At 37.2% G+C, this 21,420-nt stretch overlaps 1 protein-coding gene across 1 annotated transcript in view; it reads right to left on the bottom strand.

Annotated features, from left to right (window-relative positions):
• The window catches only part of LOC120353494 (neuropeptide SIFamide receptor-like), a 62,681-nt gene that overhangs the window by 5,698 nt on the left and 35,563 nt on the right, over positions 1-21,420 (bottom strand). Inside the window, exon 3 of the mRNA XM_039437324.1 lies at positions 1,710-1,984. Coding sequence (XP_039293258.1) covers positions 1,710-1,984 — 275 coding nt within the window. The remainder of the gene's footprint in view (positions 1-1,709; positions 1,985-21,420) is intronic.

The following is a 21,420-nucleotide window of genomic DNA, read 5'->3' as shown; positions in this document are numbered from 1 at the left end:
TCTAACATTCATCACCGCTCTCTCATTCTTTCTCTCTCTCTTTGCTCCATCCTAAACCCTCCTTCTTCTTCAATAATACGTTCTCCTTCTCAAACTGTTTCCTTCATTCCACTGGTTCGTGAATATCTCCATTTCGAAATCTCCTCCTCCATTTATTTATTCTGCTCCTCTTGCTCCTACTCCACACTCCTCCTCCTCCTCCTTCTACTCTTCTTCTCCTCTTCTTTTTCTCCTGTCTTCTTCATCTCCTTTTTCTCCTGTCTCTTTCTTCTTCTTCTTCCTCTTCTCCATCTTCTACGCCTCGTCCTCCGCCTCCTCCTTCTCCTCCCCTCCCTGCTCATCTTTCTCCTCCTCTTCCTCGTCTTCCTAATTCACTATTGATCTCAATAGACCCTCCATTTACAACCGAGTTGATGATGAGGATAGTTTTTCGGGAAAGAGGAATTCTACTCTTAAACTAAGGCAAACAATAAATTATTTCATAGCCCTTGGCTCCCTAGCCTATATTGCTATACTTTATAGGTCTCCATCACATCCTTATCCATAGCTTTGTTAACTTCGAGTATTCTTGAACTGTGTATTAATTACTCCCCATCGAATTGATATTAAATTCCTGTAATCCTTTCACTTTCTCATGACAGAATAACTATATCATATTGTTATTCAACTAACTTGAATCAACAGACTTTTATTAAGTTTTAAAGTTCAGGGTTTGATTAATTACCTTTGCAATTTTCTCATTATAAATATTGATTTATTTGTTGTGATTTATTGATAATTATTGATTAATTGAATAATCATTTCTCAGGCCTATTGATTAATTTATTGTAGTTTATTGATAATTGATTAATTGAATACAGTAATTATTATTGATTTCAAGTTTTCTAAAATTGTTAAAATCTTATATTTAATTTCATTCTCATTCATTTGACATACTTTTGTTAGTATTTTTGATTCATTTAATTCCTATCTCTTATTATTTCACTTACATTACATTTCTTGTTTTTCAACATTTCTTCATACTTAATATTATTAAAATACATTTTTGGATTGTAATGTGTGAAGGAGGCAAAATGGGTTTATACCTGTTGCCTCCATGAATAAAATTGAAAATTATTTTTATAATATGTTGTTGACGAAGTGTATTCTTCTATATTATAGATCCTATGGAACTATATTGATATTTTTCAGGAAATAAGGGAGGTGAAGGTAGAGGAGAAAGAGGAGTTGAACAAAGGATGTGAAGTATGATGATGACTCATAAACTGATAAGGCCAGTTTCCAAGCTCGGAACTAAGCTAAGTTCTAGACTTTAAACAGCTGGAGTCAGAAAAATGTCTTCCTCAAACGGGCCATAGTCGCAGTTTTTATGATAATCTTCATTTTCTCATTTCTATAATTGGAAACGTTTACCCTTTGACGAAATTCTCATTTCTATAATTGGAAACGTTTACCCTTGACGAAATGAAACATTCCTAAATAATTTGATATAGCTGAAACTTTACACTATCTTCTGTTTATTTCATTTTGTGTTCAATTCTCTATGTTTTTTGAAATTTAAACGTGGACTGCCGTGGACCGTTTCGGAAAGTCAATTTTCTGGCTCCAGCTGTTTAAAGTCTAGAACTTAGCTAAATCCCGAGCTCGGAAACCGGTCCATAATGTATTTCCGAATGTGACCAGTTTCTAATTAGTAAAAAATAACCAACCTGTCATAATGTTGCTGATTAGAGTGAAGGGCAGACAGATGATGTTCACAAGCAAATCTGCGCATGCCAAGTTGGCAATGAACAGATTGGTGGGTGTGCGCATGCGCGGACTGCGACACACCACAGCCACCACGGCGAAGTTGCCAACAACGCCGACGCAGAAAACCAGCAGATAGGCCACGCAGAACACCACAGTCAGCACGACTGAGTAGCGAAGCTCGTTCCGGCTCGGTTCACCGGTCGCACCGGTGCTGGCTGTGTAGATCACCTGCGTTCTGGGAACAGAAAGAGGAAGAAACATTATTAAGGGACGTTCACCGCCCAGTCCAGAGGGGTTTTAGAGCAGGGGAGGCACTCAGGGTGGATCCAGTGCAGGGGGAAATTCAGGGGGTTCCATGGCAGAGGAAAATTAAGGGTGGATGGAGGGCAAGGTGTGCAATTCAGGGGGTTCCATGGCAGGGGGGAAATTCAGGGTGGTTTTGAGGCAAGGGGTGAAATTCAGGGGGTTCCATGGCAGGGGAGAAATTCAGGGGGGCTCAGAACAAGGGATTATTCGAGCGGCATGTTGAGGTTTGACCTGCTGTCCACCCAGTTATTTCGGAATTGCCTGTCAATCGAGAGACGAATGTTGTCAGATTCACTAGAAACTGACAGTAAAAAGTGTATGTCACTATAGTGAGGTCCACGTTATAATGGCAGTGGAGAAAGATGGGAGAACAACCTAATCGAACCTCTGTCTTGTCAATGCCTTCTATAGACGGTAGCTGATACAGGTCTATTGATGTAATATATTAGCTGTTAATTCTCGTTTAAAATGATCAATTATATTCTATTAAGCAAAAAATGATATTTTTTCAATAATTCATAATTAAGATGACATATTTTGTTAATCAATATTATCAACTCTACATTGTTGAAAAACGATCTGGAAAAACAGAGCAAATCGAGAAAGAGATTGTTCTATCCGCTTTGTTGAATGATAAACGAGGATAGCAATACCATCGCTGATCAACAGTGTTGCCGATACGGTGCCTTGTCACTGCCTTCTTTAGAGAATATCTGATACTGGTATAACAGAAGCAATATCTGTATTCCCTTCTTAGAAGAATGATCAGTTATTTTTTATTCAAAAGAATATATTTCTCAATGATCCAATAATAAATTTTACTGCTGCTACTTCAATGCTAGTTTACCAAAGATTGATAATGTGGTAACAACCGGAGTTGGTATTCACATTTTCTGATGAGTCTGTGGTTATACAATATCTAGTTTTTCACGCTATGGTGATGTCCACATTATAATGGCAGTATCTGATGAACATTGGTGTTGCTATCCTTGTCTATCATGTGACAAAACAGATAGCACGATCATTCACCTGCTCCGCAACGTTGCCAGATCGCTTTTGAACAATGTAGAAATAAAACAATCAGACAATTTATAACAATCTTCTATAGAAGGTAGTGGCAAGGCAGAGAATTAGCGACGTTGTTCTCCACTGTCATCATAATGTGGACCATATGAGTTCAATATCACCTTCACAACCATCCAGTGAGGTATAACCAAATGCCCAGTTGCACATAAGCCTGTTTAATTTTAACCGTGATTAACTTCACCGTGATTGATTTCAGCCGTCTTGCTTCTCTGATTGGTTCTCGTGGAATTAATCACGATTTAAATTTAACCGGCTTTTGTGCAACCGACACAAACTGTTTGAATTGCATTACGTTGAGACAAGAATAAACATAGCCAACCAAAGTAGTGAAGAAACAAGTAAATTGAAGGGTTATAGAGTATGAAAGATATGTAGGTATATACAAAGATAAAGTTATGTAATGTGTATCTAGGGAGCCGAAACGGGACAAAAGTAAGACATACTGCCGAGAGTGCGTTATATACATACAAAACATGTTTCACAAGGAAACATATATGTTTTATAGGAACGTGTAGCGTTATATTGCATTCGTTTCCAGCAATGTGACCGTGAAAGAATTCGTTTTATGAGACACAGCTTTCATATTATTGTTCCATCTCAGTGGATGGAGTTTATTTTAATCATATACGAGATCAGATTTTGAATATGAGTGTATGAAATAATGTTGAAAAGATTCGAGTATAACATTGATTGGATCCATAGCTTTTTAAAGGATAGATTGTAGCAAATTCGGAAAGGGCTATTAAAATAGCAGTGGGATGATTACACATTAAAGAAATCAAAAAATATCAATTAACAACTGATTAAAATATAAACGATTAAAATTGTTTTCCATATTGTTCGACCTATCAAGGTGAACGTTAGCCATTGACCTATGGTAGAGTCCATGAGAGAATGGCAGTGAAGATAGATAGGAGAACAACGTTGCTGATCCTCTGTCTTGTCAATGCCTTCTAGCTGATACAGGTTTATTGATGTAATATTATTACATTCATTCTCGTTTAAAATGATCAATTATATTCTATTGAACAAGAAATTATACTTTCCAATAATTTTCATAGTTGATCAAGATGAAATATTTTTTTAATTGGTAATTATTATATCTACTTTGTTATAAAACAACGATCTGGCAACAGAGCAAAGCGAGAAAGAGATAGCGCTATCCGCTTTGTTGAATGATAGAGAATGATAGCAATACCATTGCTCATCAAACACTGTCATTATAACGTGGACCTCACTGTACAAGAGTATATTGTCGACTGGTCAGCTCGAGTTGAAAGCAAAGAAAGGTCGCCGGAAAATTATTAATATATTATAGTTTCGATGTTTTTTTTTCCACATCTCATTCCTTCTTCTACATTCTCTTCTCTCAACTCTATCCTCTTTCATTCCTCCACTCCTTCCACTTCCACTTACCCCTTCTCCACTCTTTGAACAATTCTTCTCCTTCTTCTTTTAGTTGCTCATATAACCTGCCTGGTTATTTTTGCACTCCATAGAACAGAGAATGTTTACAAGGAGTTGGAGTCCCAGTGGAACCCTCTAACCCCATCCATGGCATGCGATGTAACAGCCATTATTTCAATAACTCGATTCCCTTGCTTCTAAATTATGCATTTGGTGACTCAGGCAAAACAGGTACTTGTGCAAAACTGTTCTTGTTTTTCTTTCATCCTTATCCCCCTCATCCTCTGACTCCGATTCATCCTCCTCCCTTTCCGTCCCCTCCTCCACCTCCTCCTCCCCCTCCTCCACCACCTCTTCTTTCACTTAATTCTCTTCTAAAATCTCCCCCTTTTCCTCCTTCTCATCCTCTTTTCACTCCTCCTTCTCTACCACCTCATCCTCTTTAATTTGTTTTTTCTGAAACCCTCCTCTTTCTCTTTCATCGTTATCCCCCTCCTACTCCACCACCTCTCCTTTCACTTAATTCTCTTCTAAAATCTCCCCCTTTCTCTCCTTCTCATCCTCTTTTTCCTCCTCCTTCTCTTCCACCTCCTCCTCCACCACTTCCTCTTTAATTAGTTTTTTTTTCTGAAACCCCCTCTTTCTCTTCTTCTCCCTCCTCTTCTTATCTCTCTTTTTCCACTTCTTCCTCCTTTTTCACTACTTCCTACTTACACCTCCTCTTTCTTCTCCTTTTCTTACTCCTCCTTCTCCTCCTTCTTCCGCTCATCCTCTCTCTTCTCATCAGTTTTCTTCTAAAACTTCATCTATCCATTCTCCCTCCTCCTCCTCCTCTTCTTAATCCATCTTCACCACCTCCTCTCACTCCTCCTTCTCCTCATCTTCTTCATCATCATCTTTCTCTCCCACCTCCTACACTTTCATCAGTTCTAAGCTGAAACCCTCTTTCTTCTCCTATTCTTTCTGCTTCTTCACTACCTCTTCTTACTCCTTCTCCTCTTCTTTCTATCCCCCCTCACCACCAGCACCTTCTCGTCCACTACCTCATCCATGATCACCTCTTCCTCTTCCTCTTCCTCGTCCTACTCTTTTCCCTCCTCCTTCACCACCTCTTCTCACTCCACCTTCTCCTTTTCTCTCTCCTCTTCCTCCTCCACCTACTGCTTCTTTTCGTTCTCTACCTCCTCCATGACAATCTCCTCTTCCTCCTCCATCTCTTCCTCCCACTCCTCCACCTCATCATTCCCCCCACCACCGCCATCTCCACCTTCTTCTTTTTCACCAGTTTTCTTCTACATTTCATTCGGATTGGAATTAAATTTTCAACATGTCGTTGTTCCGCTCCTCTGTTCCCAGGCTGCCATTTTCCTCCACCTCTGAGACTTCAACGAGGCTGCTCAGCGTTTTCCAGCATTGAACAGTATCACAACTTCTCAGAAATTGAGAATCTTTTCGAGAATAATTATTATCCGAGTGCTGAATTTTTCATGATCAACTCACAAGCTGTCTATTCGAGACGATGATGGTTCTATAGTGAGGTCCACGTTATAAAGGCAGTGTTTGATTAGCAATGGTATTGCTTTCCTTGTCTATAATTCAACAAAGCGGATAACGCTATCTCTTTCTCACTGTGCTCTGCTGCCAGATCGTCTTTTAACAATGTAGATTGAATAATTTTTTGACAAAATATTTCATCTTAGTTTTGCAATCATTGGAAAATGTAATTTCTTGCTCGATAAAATATAATTGATAATTTTAAACGAGAATGAACAGTTGATATTACATCAATAAACTTATAGCTACCGTCTATAGAAGGCAAGACAGACAACGCTGTTCCCCTATCTTTCTTCACTGCCATTATAACGTGGACCTCACTATAGTAAACAGGTATGACGGAAATTTAGTTACACAAAACACCAGAAATGATAAGAATCATCGAGCTCGAGATAAAATCGAGGAAGAAGTTAGAGAAGAAGACAGAAGAAGTAGAAGAAGGAGAAGAAGACATAGGAGAAAAAGAAGAAGAAGAAGAAGATAGAGGACAACGCGAAGGAGAAAGGGGAAAAGAAGATAGGGGAGGAAGAGAGGAAGAAGAGCTAGAAGAAGTTGATGAAGAAAAGAAGGAGAAGAAGACAACACAAGAGAGGAGAAGACAAGGATGACCAAGCGATAAGTAAACGATACAAGGAAGCAGTGTTAGAAAGAACAAGTGGAAGTATGAAGTGGTAATAGAATAGAAAAGAGGGAGGAGAATGTGAGAAAAAGGAGAGAAGAGGTGAGAAGAGAGAGAGGGAGAAAATGAGAAATTAAAAATGTGGAAGACCAAGCAAGAGGTTTTAAAGGCATAGAAAAACAGTTTTCACTCTGCCACTGTAGGTGTTTATTCAAAGAGGAAAATCTCGTTTTTTTCTTCTTCTTCTTCTCCTTTTTTCCTTGTCGTCGTTTACTTCTTCTTCTTCCTGTTCTTCTCTTTTTGCCCCACATCACACGTTAGCCTATCTCATTTTTCAACACGTTATCTAAGCTCGGCTCCTCGGCACCCCGAGGGTTGATATGTACTCTATTTTTATTATACACTGTATTTGCAGCCCTTTCGCATAATAATAATAATAATAATAATAGACTACACACACATGATTAACCCATTAGTGCAAGAGATTTATATCGCGGTCCAACACAGTAACCACGCTTCTTTTCACTTCTTCTTCTTCTTCTTCTTCTTCTTCTCTTCTTCTTCTTCTCCTCCTTTTTCTTCCTCTTCTTCTCCTTCTTCATCATCATCATCTTCTTTTTCTTCAAATCAAATCGAGGAGCTTTAGAGGCAACCCGCCATACAAACTCTCCAAATAAACAGTGTCAGTATTGATGATACATGGAGTTTCTGTAATAAATCAACGGAAAATGATGACAGAAATATTTGAATCGTATTGTTAGCGTAGGGGATGGATAGGCAACCTGCTTAACAAAGTAGTGGCACAGAACAGTATTGGTCATCTTTCAGGAAACAGTCCCGAAAAATTTTTCTTTTCGGTTTTATATGATATATTTTGGGGCGCTGAATTCGAATTTGAAATAATATGCTGACATGCCTTGCGAAGCACGGACATTTTGGCCAGATAGTTCGATTATTGTGAAAATTCAATTTAATATCAGATTCTCCATTTTTGAGTTAACAGTGGAATTGAGGACATGACCGCCCGTATAGAGTAGCCTGTACATGGGATATCCTTTTATGCCACCTTCATGATTTTCTACATACAATTGATTATCGAATTTCATCTTGATATAAAATTGATTATTTCAAAGCAAGAATAATCCGTTGATATATTACATCAGATATGCCGGTAACAGCTCTCCTGTACATGGACGACAAAGGCAAAACACAGAGAATCGGCAATGCTGTCTCCTATATTTATCAACTGCCATTATAACGTGGACCTCACTAGGGGCTCATTAGAATTGGCTGACGTCAGAGCACCGAACTTTGCGCTCAACTTGAAGAATTTTGACGGCGTCAAGAATTTAATTCTAGAATCGGAAGAATGCAGCAAACGGTGAACACGATTCAACGTTTCGAGGGAGAGGGTTGAAGGTGGTAGGGAGAAGGAGAATAAGGAGAAGATGAAGGAGAAGAAGAAGAAGAAGAAGAAGAAGAAGAAGAAGAAGAAAAAGTGGAAGAAGAAGAAGAAGGAGAATTAGACAAAACTAGCTGCACAGTAGGAGAAAAAGAGTAGGTAGTAACATTTGTTTGAAGAGCTTAGAAAAATCGAGTGAACTAACATTACAGGACAAAAAAACTGAAGGTGAATCGACGAAGAGGGGAAAAAAAGATGAAGAAAGGAGAAGGAAGAAGTGGAGTAGTAGAATAGAAAGAATGAAAGAAGGTAATAACGAGATGTTTGAAGAAGGATCAGTGGAAATCGTTTCTTTTTATCGAGTAGAACAATAATATGTAAAGTGAGGTCCACGTTATAATGGCAGAGCTTGATCAGAGCAATATTATTGCTATCCTTGTCTATCATTCAACAAAGCGAATAGCGCTATCTCTTTCTCGCTTTGATCTGATGCCAGATTGTTTTTCAACAATGTAGAATTATCAATTAATCAATAAAATATTTCATACTATTAATTTATAATGATTATGAAATTATTGAAAATATAATCTATTGCTTTATAAGATATAATTGATTATCCTGAACGAGAATGAACAGTTCATATTACATCAATATTACGTGTATCAGCTACCGTCCATAGAAGGCATTGACAAGACAGAGGATCGGGCAACGTTTCTCTTCTATCTTCGTCCACTGCCATTATAACATGAACCTCACTATGGTTGCTGCATTCCAATGTTTAATCAAAGGGACCACTGGACCAAATCATGGGCAGACCATTCCCAACTTTTCCTTATTTCCTCTTTCTCCCTTATTCTCCCTCTTTCCATCTTCTTCTATCTGATCTCCAATGTCAGACCTCGGCTTTATTTCGATTCCAGGAATGTGTGTTCAACTCAATACTTGGCAGCTCAGATCAGAAGTAGTACCTCCATTTTGATTTTGATCTGATTCTCATATCTGCGTCCACACTCCTTGTCTATCAATATTTTTTCTGGGAATTCAAAATATGCTCAATTTTTATCGATTATTTAATCAATCAGTCGAAATTGCACAACTTCTGGAAGAGTATCTCGGGCTTTACCACTACCCACTACCTCCGTTAACAAAGCCATAGTGCATTTGTGTGACGTCAGCACAGGTAGAGCTCCTACAGAAATAAAAACAGTAGCTTATTTATAGATCAACGAATTTTTATCAGTGTAGGAGCCCTACCTGTGTTGACGTCACCAGAATTCACTGATGGCTTTGTTTACGGAGGAAGTGACTGAACCGGCTAAAGCCCAAAACAGTTGTAATTCTTGTGCCGGTTTCCGAGCTCCAGACTTTAAAAAGCTGGAGTTAGAAAATTGGTTTTCTGAAACGGGGCATGGTCGCAGTCCACGTTTAAATTGATATAATTTTGAAAAACTAGAAAGTTGGACACCAAAAAAAGATATATAGAGGGAAAATATTAATGATATTAACCAACATAATATTTGGACGATTTGTGACAAAATCAGGAAAATAGATAGGAGAAGTTTTGGGCAATGACCTGTTTATTCTTTTCCGACTATTGTATTGTTTGCTCTATCCAATGAATAAATGAATAGTGTGAAGTTTCAGCTATTTTGAATTAATCAGGAATGTTCCATTTCGTCAAAAACGTTCCAAATTATAGAAATAAGAAAATAAAGATTATCATGAAAACTGCGACTACGCCCCGTTTCGGAAAGACAATTTTCTGACTCCAGCTGTTTGAAGTCTAGAACTTAGCTGAAACTCGAGCTCGGAAACCGGCCCTAAATGATTCAATAATGCATTTACATAATTGAGATAGAATTTTTATTGATTAATTATATCCCTACATTGTTTGGAAACGTTCTGGCAACGTAGTGTAGGTGGAAAATGATAGCGCTTCCTGCTTTGTTGAATGAAATAACATGATAGCAACAATAATCCACTCGATGTGATGAATAGTTATAGTCTGATTTCTACGGTAATATTGGCGAAAGAAGGAGACTCCTTTTCCTCTTGTATTATCCTTGAAATGCAAAATAAGAAAAACTTTATAATATACGTCGACGCGCCTTGTTTCAAAGTACTCGCAGACCAAATATTATTCAAATCGGACAGTAACTGCGACTGTAACTACGGTACAAACAAACAGACAGACAAAAGCCGATCGAGTCGAAACTAAGACCTCAGCTTCGCTTCGGTCAATTATTTATCATCTTTATCATGTAATATATTCGTGTAATCTATGTCATTCATTCATCTATTGATTAATGCAATAAGTACATTATCAAAATGATGGGGAGAGGAAAAATAAGGTACCGTAACCTTGTGCTATTCCTCTCCAATATTTAGATAACAATATCGTGGGACCAAGCTTCGCTTTGCAGTACAAAAGCATAAACAATTCATCACGAGAAAAGAAATTATGATAATATTTATATTTCATACAGAAATGTTCTATCTAATCACAGTGAATTAAGATTAACTCCCGGAGGAATGCAGAAATTTCTCTCACAAAGTCCCGGTTGCACAAGAGCCGATTAAATTTTAATCCTGATTAATTCCACGTGAGCCAAATCAGACCAATTCAAAAAGATGGATCTACTGGAATTAATCAGGATTGAGAATAAACCGGCTTTTCTGAAACCGGCACTAAGTACCTGATTTAATGATTACAAAATTTTAACAGCTGACTCATTTTGACACAGTAAGAACTCGCTCACTCACTCCTATCATAAACAGACGACGAAATAATTATTATCAGCTGTTTTCCAAGAATGAATAATAATTATCCTTTGAATGTCCTTCAGCGAGTTTTCCCAGGGATGAGACCTAGTGCAATCGAATTTACTATTTTATGAACCTTCTATCATAGATAAAGGATGAGCATACTACTACTATATTTCTTTTCTCTGCTACTATGTTCTGAATCGTTAGAGCCGTTTTCGAGATCCGGTGAAATATAAACATCTAAGCATCTAAACATCTAAACATCCAAACATCTAAACATATGAACAGAAATTGCTCGTTCAATAGTAGAGGATTTAGTCCGAAATAGGTTGAGTCTTGTAGTTCTTCAATTTACAACATTTTGTATTAATCAAGTCAGTCGAGTATTATCACAGAGTAGACTTTCAAATTCACTATGTAATATCATAGAGTAACAATAGCGTAAGTAGATATCCCATGGTATAGGGCGTTTATGTCGCAACTTTTACTGTTATCCCAAGCCGATTACTGTTGATTATTGTCGAATTTTACTGCTTTGTTGGGGTGAGAGTGTATGAACGGCACAATATGAGACATTACCATCGTCACACAGCTTCACGGGAAAGAATGACATGAACTATCGGCTTGAGATAACAGTAAAAGTTGCGACATAAACGCTCTATACCATGGGATATCTACTTATGCTATTGTTTCTCTATGGTAATATTATAATCTATTGGTGGATTGTAACACATCAGCCTCTCAGCTAAGTGAAGTGAGCCTTGAGTGAAGGATACCTCCAACGAACATGTTCCTCTATGAATTTCCCTAACGAATTATCTGCTATAGTGAGGTCCACGTTATAATGGCAGTGGAGAAAGATAGGAGAACAACGTTGCCGATCCTCTGTCTTGTCAATGCCTTCTATAGACGGTAGCAGATACAGGTTTATTGATGTAGTATCAACTGTTCATTCTCGTTTGAAATAATCAATTATGTTTTATCAAGCAAGAAATTATATTTTTCAATAATTTCATAATGAATTATAATCATAAGGATGAAATTTTTGGTGATTGATTATTCATTCTACATTGTTAAAAGACGATCTGGCAACAGAGCGAAGCGAGAGAGAGATAGGGCTATCCGCTTTGTCGAATAATAATAAACAAGGAGAGCGATAACATTGCTAATCAAACACTGTCATTATAACGTGGACCTCACTATAGTATTTCACTCATAATCCAAATCAGCCAACAAAATTCAGACCAAAGCAGTAATAGAATAGAGACCACTTAACATTCATTCTACTTTGCATTCTCATAACTAACATCTACAATGGATTCTCATAACTAAGTTGAAATAATTTGTTAATCAATTATTAATTCCACATTGTTAAAAGAAGATCTGGCAACAGAGCAAAGCGAGAAAGAGATAGCGCTGTTGAATGATAGACAAGGATAGACCATTGCTAATCAAACACTGTCATTATAACGTGGACCTGACTATAGTTGCTCATTTCTGGATGCCATGATTGACATTGCTCTGTATTATTCATTCATGGGTTGGCAGCGCTGGTGTTGTGAGATTGATTTTGGACTGTTGGCATCCCTCATCGATAACATCACTGCTTCCCATCCAACCATGACAGCATTGGTAATATTATTTTTGTAAAATTTACTGATAATTCATGGTGAACTTCACCATAGTGAGGTCCACGTTATAATGACAGTATCTGATTGACATGGTGTTGCTATCCTTGTATTATACAAAAATTTGCTAACATCTACATTATTGAAAAACGATGGGTAATTTTCGGAGCTAGAGTAGGATAGCGCTATCTGCTTTGTCGAATGATGGACAAGGATTGCAACACCAATGTTGATCAAATACCGCCATTATAACATGGACCTCGCTATATAGATGAGTCAGAGCAGCGTTGCCATGGTGACGGGCGTCAGAGTAGATGCATGAAATATGCACATCCACCTGCTTTCGATCTGTGAGTGATGTTCTCTTTTATTAAGAGAAGTCGGCTCTGACTGGAGGAAGAAGGATGGAGAATGTGATTGGAAGTTGGAAAAAGAGAGTGAGAGAGTGACTGATAAGGGAGAGATAAAAGAGAAAGGAAGAGAGTGAGAGTGTTTAAATGCTTAAGAGGGAGATGGTGTGAGAGAGTGAGATAAAGAAGGTGTGATGGTGAGGAAAAGAGAAAGTGAGAAAGATTGATTGATTGAGTACTTTATTTATGTAGATTACAATATATACTGGCTTATAGTCTACACTTATATACAATAGCTTACAATACAACAAAATTATAGATGAATTTACATAATATAGACTAAGATAGTTATTTGTATATCTAGAGTGAAAAGTACGACTTTTTCTCCCTGAGGGAAAAGTTTGAAGCCCGAGGCGAAGCCGAGGGCAACAATTTTCCTGAGGGAGAAAAAGTATTTTTCACTCGTGATGTACACAACATTTTTCCTCCATCTACATTTTTTTATAGAAACTGCAAATAAAATCATTTTAATAACTCACGTATTGGTGACAATGTTTCCTAACAACATAACCTAAAATCTAAAACCTAAACAGCGGCCGTCTGATTGGCACTGCCGATTGCGCTATCTAGCAAAAGTTGTCACAATTATATCAGCTGGGTGTCTACCAAAAATGGCTGACTCCAGATCACGCGGTTCACATTTGAATTGCAGATCAAAAATATTTGTTGGCTGGTATTTTGAATAGAATAAGATATTTTAAAAATTGTATAAATTTTTATCGTCTACTAATATTAAGAAGTAATATCATACAAACATATATTTCATGAGTTGATCAAATTTCTGGTTGTGGTATTGAATTCAGTTGACTCAATGACAGACACCTCTTTATGCTTTCTCATCTGAGCTTAGACCTTCTAACCTATTATAATGTAAGTTTTTGAAATAGAGATGCTTCCCATGTTATTTAAATGGAGTCACTTTTACTCCCTAGGGAGTTTTTCTGTTTTTTACTACCGAGAGCGAAAAAGTGACACTTTAGTATTATGTTTCAGGGAGTAAAGTAAGTACTTTAGCCAGTAGGTGGAGGAAAAAATAATCATATTGTTATGCATCTACATAAATTGGCGGAGCTTTGGACATTCTTCGGAAAGAATATTAAAAATATCCTTCCCACTAAACTCTCTACCAAACCAAAAGAGAGAGAGAGAGAGGGTGAGAGGAGTAAAGAGATGTGTGGTTTGATGATGTGAGTGTAAGATATAGAATGATATTAAATGAGAGAATAGGATTATAAGAGAATGAGATAATGAGAGAATGGGATAGAGAGAGCAGAAGGAGGAAGATTGAAGAATGGTGGAGACGAAAATGAATGATGAAGTTTAAGTGAAGTGGGACAGAGAATAAGAAAAATATAGTGAGAGGAAAATGTACAGTGGAAGATAAAAATCGATTGAGGAGCGTCAGACAAAAAGTGCTCAGAATCAGAATGGAATGGTTTACAAAACGGAATGGATAAAGTTAGGCCCACGTTATAATGGCAGTGGGGAAAGATAGAAGAACAACATTGCCGGTCCTCTGTCTTGCCTATGCCTTCTATAGAGGGTAACTGAAACCGGTGTATTGATGCGAATGTAATATTAACTGTTTAACATTCTCGTTTAAAATAATCATTTATATTTTATCAAGCAAGAAATAATATTTTTCAATAATTTTATAATGAAGTATCATAATCAAGATTAAATTCTTTGTTATTGATAATAAATTCCACATTGTTAAGAGACGATCAGAGCAAAGAGCAAAGCGAGGAAGAGTTGGCGCTATCCGCTTTGTTGAATGGGAGACAAGGATAAAGCAAGAAATAATATTTTTCAATAATTTTATAATGAAGTATCATAATCAAGATGAAATTCTTTGTTAATTGATAATAAATTCCACATTGTTAAGAGACGATCTGGCAACAGAGAAAAGCGAGAAAGAGTTAGCGCTATCCGCTTTGTTGAATGGGAGACAAGGATAGCAATACCATTGCTCATACAACACTGCCATTATAACGTGGACCTCACCATAGGATCAAATATATAGCCAGTGGAAGAAAAACAACAAACGATAAAAGTCTAAAATTATTGCTACGTTTTTACAGATTCTGCCGTCTTGCAGATTTGACTTAATGGATTGGAAGAAGAGAAAGTGAGAGTGTAAATTTTGGAAGAGAAACAGAGAATCTTTTTTTCGTGAATTTTGTTGGGAAATAATATGGTGGACATTTTTTCTGAAAGCTGAAGGTGAACCAAGGTGGCCCCTGCAATTTTCTTTGCAAAATTTCCATCCCAACTTGACATCTACTTTTTCTACCTCTAACTATGGTCATTCACATAACTTACATACTGATATGATGTGAGGTCCAGGCATTACTTAGTCCCTAGTAGCTCAGCTGTCTGATATGAAAAGGCTACCTTCAAGAGTAAATGCAGGTTCTTTGTAGAGAATCAAAGGAGTTTGCACTTAAATTTGGTTATGAGGTGTGGGGAAGTGGCAGGATATTATATTCTGCATCAAAAGTGGAGTTTCATGGTCGTGTTTCTTTACAAAATCCACCTTCAATAGTGTGGAAAATTTCATACAGTATGAGTGATAAATCAACTACTTCAAACTACAGTAACTATTAATGCTTATCACTCAAGAATAGGAGTGAAGTTCGCCAATGTGAACATATTATTGTTTCACTCGACAATTTCTATCATTCCTGAGAGTTTGAGCTATTTTAATTTACGACCATTTTCGAAAAAATCATGGATTTCATGGAAAATGCAAATTTCCCAGATTTTGTTGATATTCGGGCTATGAATAGAGGTTTACCTAACAAGTGTTGTATTATATTATATTATAATCTATGCTATAATGAAGTATAGAATTGGCTCATACACTATTGAGGTATAGGAAAATTATGTATGACGCATCCGTCACGTCTAAACTACTGGACTGATTATCTTGAAATTTTCTCTATAGATTCTTAATATTAACCGAGGACGGTTCTAGGCCTATTTCAAACTATTCAAGATTCCACTCGGTCAATTTTTCAAGTTGTCAAGTTTCAAAATAGACACTTGCGGAGCACGGGTTACCTGCTAGAGTATAGTTATCCCATTCTAAGTTTCAACTCATTTTATTGAGACTATACTAGCATTTCATCTTATATGGGATTAGGCTATAATATTGTCTCATTCCAATACCACTGAAAAATGCTAATAACTGGAGGTATAACGAGGCTATGACAGTAGACAGTAGACAGTAACAGTAGAAAATGGTCAGTAGGCGGTAGAATGTAGACAGTAGACAGTAGATAGTAGACAATACACAGTAGAAAGTAGACAGTAGACAGTAGACAGTAGACAGTATGACAGTAGACAGTAGGCAGTGAACAGTAGACAGTAGGCAATAGAATGTAGACAGTAGACAGTAGACAGTAGATAGTAGACAATACACAGTAGACAATTGACAGTAGACAGTATGACAGTAGGCAGTAGAATGTAGACAGTAGACAGTAGATAGTGGACAATACACAGTAGACAGTAGATAGTAGATAATACACAGTAGACAGTGGACAGTAGACAGTATGACAGTAGACAGTATGACAGTAGACAGTTTGTAGGCAGTGGACAGTATAGTCAGTAGGCAGTAGAATGTAGACAGTAGACAGTAGACAGTAGGCGGTGGACAGTTCAGTCAGTAGGCAGTAGAATGTAGACAGTACACAGTAGACAGTAGATAGTATAACAGTAGACAGTAGGCAGTGGACAGTATAGTCAGTAGGCAGTAGAATGTAGACAGTAGACAGTAGACAGTAGAGAGTAGACAGTAGACAGTTAGTAGACATTGGGCAGTGGACAATAGTCAGTAGGCAGTAGAATGTAGACAGTAGACAGAAGACAGTAGATAGTAGACAATACACAGTAAACAGTAGACAGGAGACAGTAGATAGTAGACAGTAGAGAGTAGACAGTAAAGAGTAGACAGTGGACAGTAGATAGTAGACAGTGGACAGTAGACAGTAGACAGTGGACAGTAGATGGTGGACAGTAGACAGTTTGATAGTAGTACTGTCTACAGTAGACAATGGCCGAACTAGGGCTGATGTTTTATTCATTCTGAAGAGTGGCCAGCCCAGCTTGCATAAATTACCAGGAGAAAAGCTCAGCTGACCATTCATCTGAATAGAACAGCCATATTTTCCGGACACAGTTTTCCGCGAATTTCCCGAGATGAACATGGGAAAGCACTTTTATTCGGAGTCACCATTGTTATGCGGCCGGGAAATGGCTTTTAATACTTGCAATCACTTTTTTCACACGTTTTTTTTGTCAGACGGTGAATGAATTTTTGTGGAAAAGTTTCTATTTTTGAGTGATGTTTTAAATGATTTCGAGACATTTTGGGATTGAATGAATTCTATGTTCCCCCATCGAAAAATCCTGAATACTTTCCAACTATAGTAAAGTAATAAATATTATATAAATTTAATATTGCCTTACCTACTTCACTCTAATTTATGGTCTATGATTATACACCATAGTTAGTATTATGATGAGGTCCACGTTATAATGGCAGTGGTGAATGATAGGAGAAAGACGTTTCCGATCGTTTGTTTTGTCAATGTCTTCTATAGACGGTAGCAGATACAGGTTCATTGATGTAATATTAACTGTTCATTCTCGTTTAAAATAATCAATCATATTTTTTCAAGCAAGAAATTATATTTTTCAATAATTTCATAATGAATTATAATCATAAGGATGAAATTTTTGGTGATTGATTATTCATTCTACATTGTTAAAAGACGATTGCCAGAGCGAAGCGAGAGAGAGATAGGGCTATCCGCTTTGTCGAATAATAATAAACAAGGATAGCAATAACATTGCTAATCAAACACTGTCATTATAACGTGGACCTCACTATAGTATTTCACTCATAATCCAAATCAGCCAACAAAATTCAGACCAAAGCAGTAATAGAATAGAGACCACTTAACATTCATTCTACTTTGCATCAGAAACAGCGGGCATGTTACAATGTTTATGGCCTCAATTAAGTCGTTAGGGCTCATAAACATGTCATAAGTGCATTGTAAAGTCCTACTCTAATGACACCAATTGTCGAGAGTCGAGTGGATTGTTGTTAGAGTGAGAGAGAGTGAGGAGAGAGTTGCTAGAGAGTAAATGTCGAGAGAAAGAGTGAGAGTGATAGAGATGCAAATTCGAGAGTTGCCCTTGGCCCAGTTAGGTGAAATCTTTTCGAGATGTTTTTTGTTTCAATTGTGGAATTGTGAGTTTTTGTAGCTGTAGGATTAGATGAGGGTTTCATTGTTCTTGAAGTAGGGTAGATAATTCTCAGTTAGGTTTCAAAGCTGTGAAACTAGACAAGGGCTTAGCTATTTTGAAAGTGGAACCCTAGATAAACTAGATAGAATTGGTTCATATGTGCTAGAACTTGCAAGTTTCATTGAATAAACACAACATTTGTCTCGCAACTTCACAGAGAAAGTTACAAGTCTCATTATTTTGGAAAAGGGGTCCAGTTTTCCTTTGAGCCATTGTTCAGAGTAATTTTATTTGTTGTTGAAAAGATCAGTCGACTGTTTTGTACAATTCCCATCACGATAGCTCAGTGACAATTCTATTCTATTCTATTTTTCTGAGCTCTAGACATTGATATAATGAATATTATCCATATCTAACTATTCGAATTGTCTGAAAAATGTATGTAGTAACACATTATTTTGGGAAGAAATTCTACTCTAGGTCAAGTCAAATATTCTTTTCCTACAGATACCCTGAAAAGTGACCATTTGTGCACTGATTGCAGGCTGCAAAGAATCACTTTTCCGCACTAGTGCGCAAAGTGAGTACTTTGCGTACTCCAGATTTGCAGCATGACAACGCAAAATAGTTAGTAGGTTATATGGAGCACCAGTGCAGCAAAATCAAAATGAAGTTGGTAACAGTGACTGCTGTGGCTGCTATAGTGAGCAGAGGTGCAACGAAGCACAACGCGCTAATTATTATTCATTATATATTATAACCAAGGACAACGACAGCACAGTGCCACCACAGCACACACCACACAGCTGCCCCCCGCCATTCAAACACTACTACATTATTCAGGCAATTTTACCCATAATTACCCACTTTTCATATTCAATGGTAACTGTAGGAAAAATTTAATGTGAAATACGTGCGCAAAGTTCGTTTGCTGCACTCAAGAAACCATTCCGCCCTCGCCTACGGCTCGGGCGTAAACGTTTCTTTCGATGCAGCAAACTGTCACTTTGCGCACTAGTTGCACAAATAACTATTTCCTACAGTTACGTTGAAAAGTGGCCATTGCTGCACTGATTACAGAACGCAAAGAATCACTTTTCCGCTCTAGTGCGGGAAAAATTTTTCTGCACTCCAGATTTGCAACATGGCAACGCAAAATACTAAGTAGGTTATATGGAGCAACAGTGCAGCAAAATCAAAATGAAGTTGGTAACAGTGACTGCTGTGGCTGCTATAGTGAGCAGAGGTGCAACGAAGCACAACGCGCTAATTATTATTCATTATATATTATAACCAAGGACAACGAGGTCTTTAGGATTTTAGGATTAAGGTTTTTATCAATAATAAAATTACACAGAAAAACATTTGATGCATTTCAGGCAATTTTACCCATAATTACCCACTTTTCATATTCAATGGTAACTGTAGGAAAAACTTAATGTGAAATACGTGCGCAAAGTTCGTTTGCTGCACTCAAGAAACCATTCCGCCCTCGCCTACGGCTCGGGCGTAAACGTTTCTTTCGGTGCAGCAAACTGTCACTTTGCGCACTAGTTGCACAAATAACTATTGCAATTTCATGTGTTAGGCTTGCCGCGAATTGATAATGGAGTACCTATCATAATATATTGATATTGATCATTTTGATTATATTTATACATCCTCAAAACTCGATCTGGCAATGTATCGGAGCTAGAAGAAGATAGCACTATCTGCTTTGTCGAGTTATAGCTGTCCTTGTCTATAACTCGACAAAGCAGATAGTGCTATCAACACCAATGTGAATCTGATATTTTTATTATAACGAGGATCTAACTATACCAGAATATGACCTTTGGCAGCTCAATGTCAATTTATTAATTTTTTTCTAATGCAAACCCATCCACTGAAATGTTACTTCTTATCACATAGATTCCTTCTCCTCCTTCTTCTTCTTCTTTTTCTTCTCCTTCTCCTCCCACTCCTCCTCCTCCACCCTTTTGGTAGAGAGTTAGTGGGGAGGATATTTTTAATATTCTTTCCGAAGAATGGACATTGATATGTCCAAAGCTGCGCCAATTTATGTAGATGCATAACAATATAATTATCCATAGTTATTATATTACAAATTATTTTTTCATATCATATACTTTCAATAATTATTTTCTTAGTCTATATTATGTAGATTCATCTAAAATTTTTCTGTATTGTAAGCTATTGTATATAAGTGTATAAGCCAGTTTATATTGTAATCTACATAAATAAAGTACTCAATCAATCAATCAATCAATCAATCCCCCTCCTCATCTTTCCCACCTCCTCCTCCTCATCCGCTCCTCCTCCTCATCCACCTCCTCCTCCTCCTCCTCCTCCTCCTCATCCACCACCTCCTTCTTCTTCAAATCAAATCAAATCAAGGGGAATATATGCAACCCGTCATACAGACTCTTCAAATAATTTTGTCAGTATTGATAATACCTGGAGTATCAGTAAAAAATCAACGTAAAATGATGACAGTTTTCTTTGAATTGTATTGCTAGCGTAGGGGTTGGATAGGCAACCCGCTTAACAAAGTAGTAGCACAGTACAGTATTGGTCATTTTTCAGGAAACAGCCTTTTCGGTTTCATTTCTTTTGTATTTTGGGGCGCTGAATTCGAATTTGATTTATGCTGACACGCCTTGCGAAGCACGGGTTACCTACTAGTGATAAATATTCATAATTCAGGCCTAAAATGTTTGTTGATTGATGAAATAAGAAAATATTATTATTCTCATCTTAGTGCCGGTTGCACAAAAGTCGGTTAAATTTTAACTGCGATTAATTCCACGAGACCCAATCAGCGTCTCTCGAAACCGCCTTATCCGATTGGTTCTTGTAAAGTGAATCATGGTTGAAATTTAACCGGCTTTTGTGCAACCGGGCCTTACTCCACACCTTCTAAATTCATCATCTATTTTTTATCCCTCTTCTCTTCCGATCTCTTCCTCTGCTTCTAACGTTTTGGTAGAGAGTTAGTGGGGAGGATATTTTTAATATTCTTTCCGAAGAATGGACATTGATATGTCCAAAGCTCCGCCAATTTATGTAGATGCATAACAATATGATTATTATCTATAGTTATTATATTACAAATTACTTTTTCATATCATATACAGTTCAATAATTATTTTCCTAGTCTATACTATGTAAATTCATCTATAATTTTGCTGTATTGTAAGCTATTGTATATAAGTGTATAAGCCAGTATATATTGTA

This window comes from Nilaparvata lugens, chromosome 11 (genome assembly GCF_014356525.2).
Source record: "Nilaparvata lugens isolate BPH chromosome 11, ASM1435652v1, whole genome shotgun sequence".
Taxonomy (NCBI): domain Eukaryota; kingdom Metazoa; phylum Arthropoda; class Insecta; order Hemiptera; family Delphacidae; genus Nilaparvata; species Nilaparvata lugens.
Note: the sequence above shows the minus strand (reverse complement) of the source record. Positions and strands in the feature narration are given on the sequence as shown.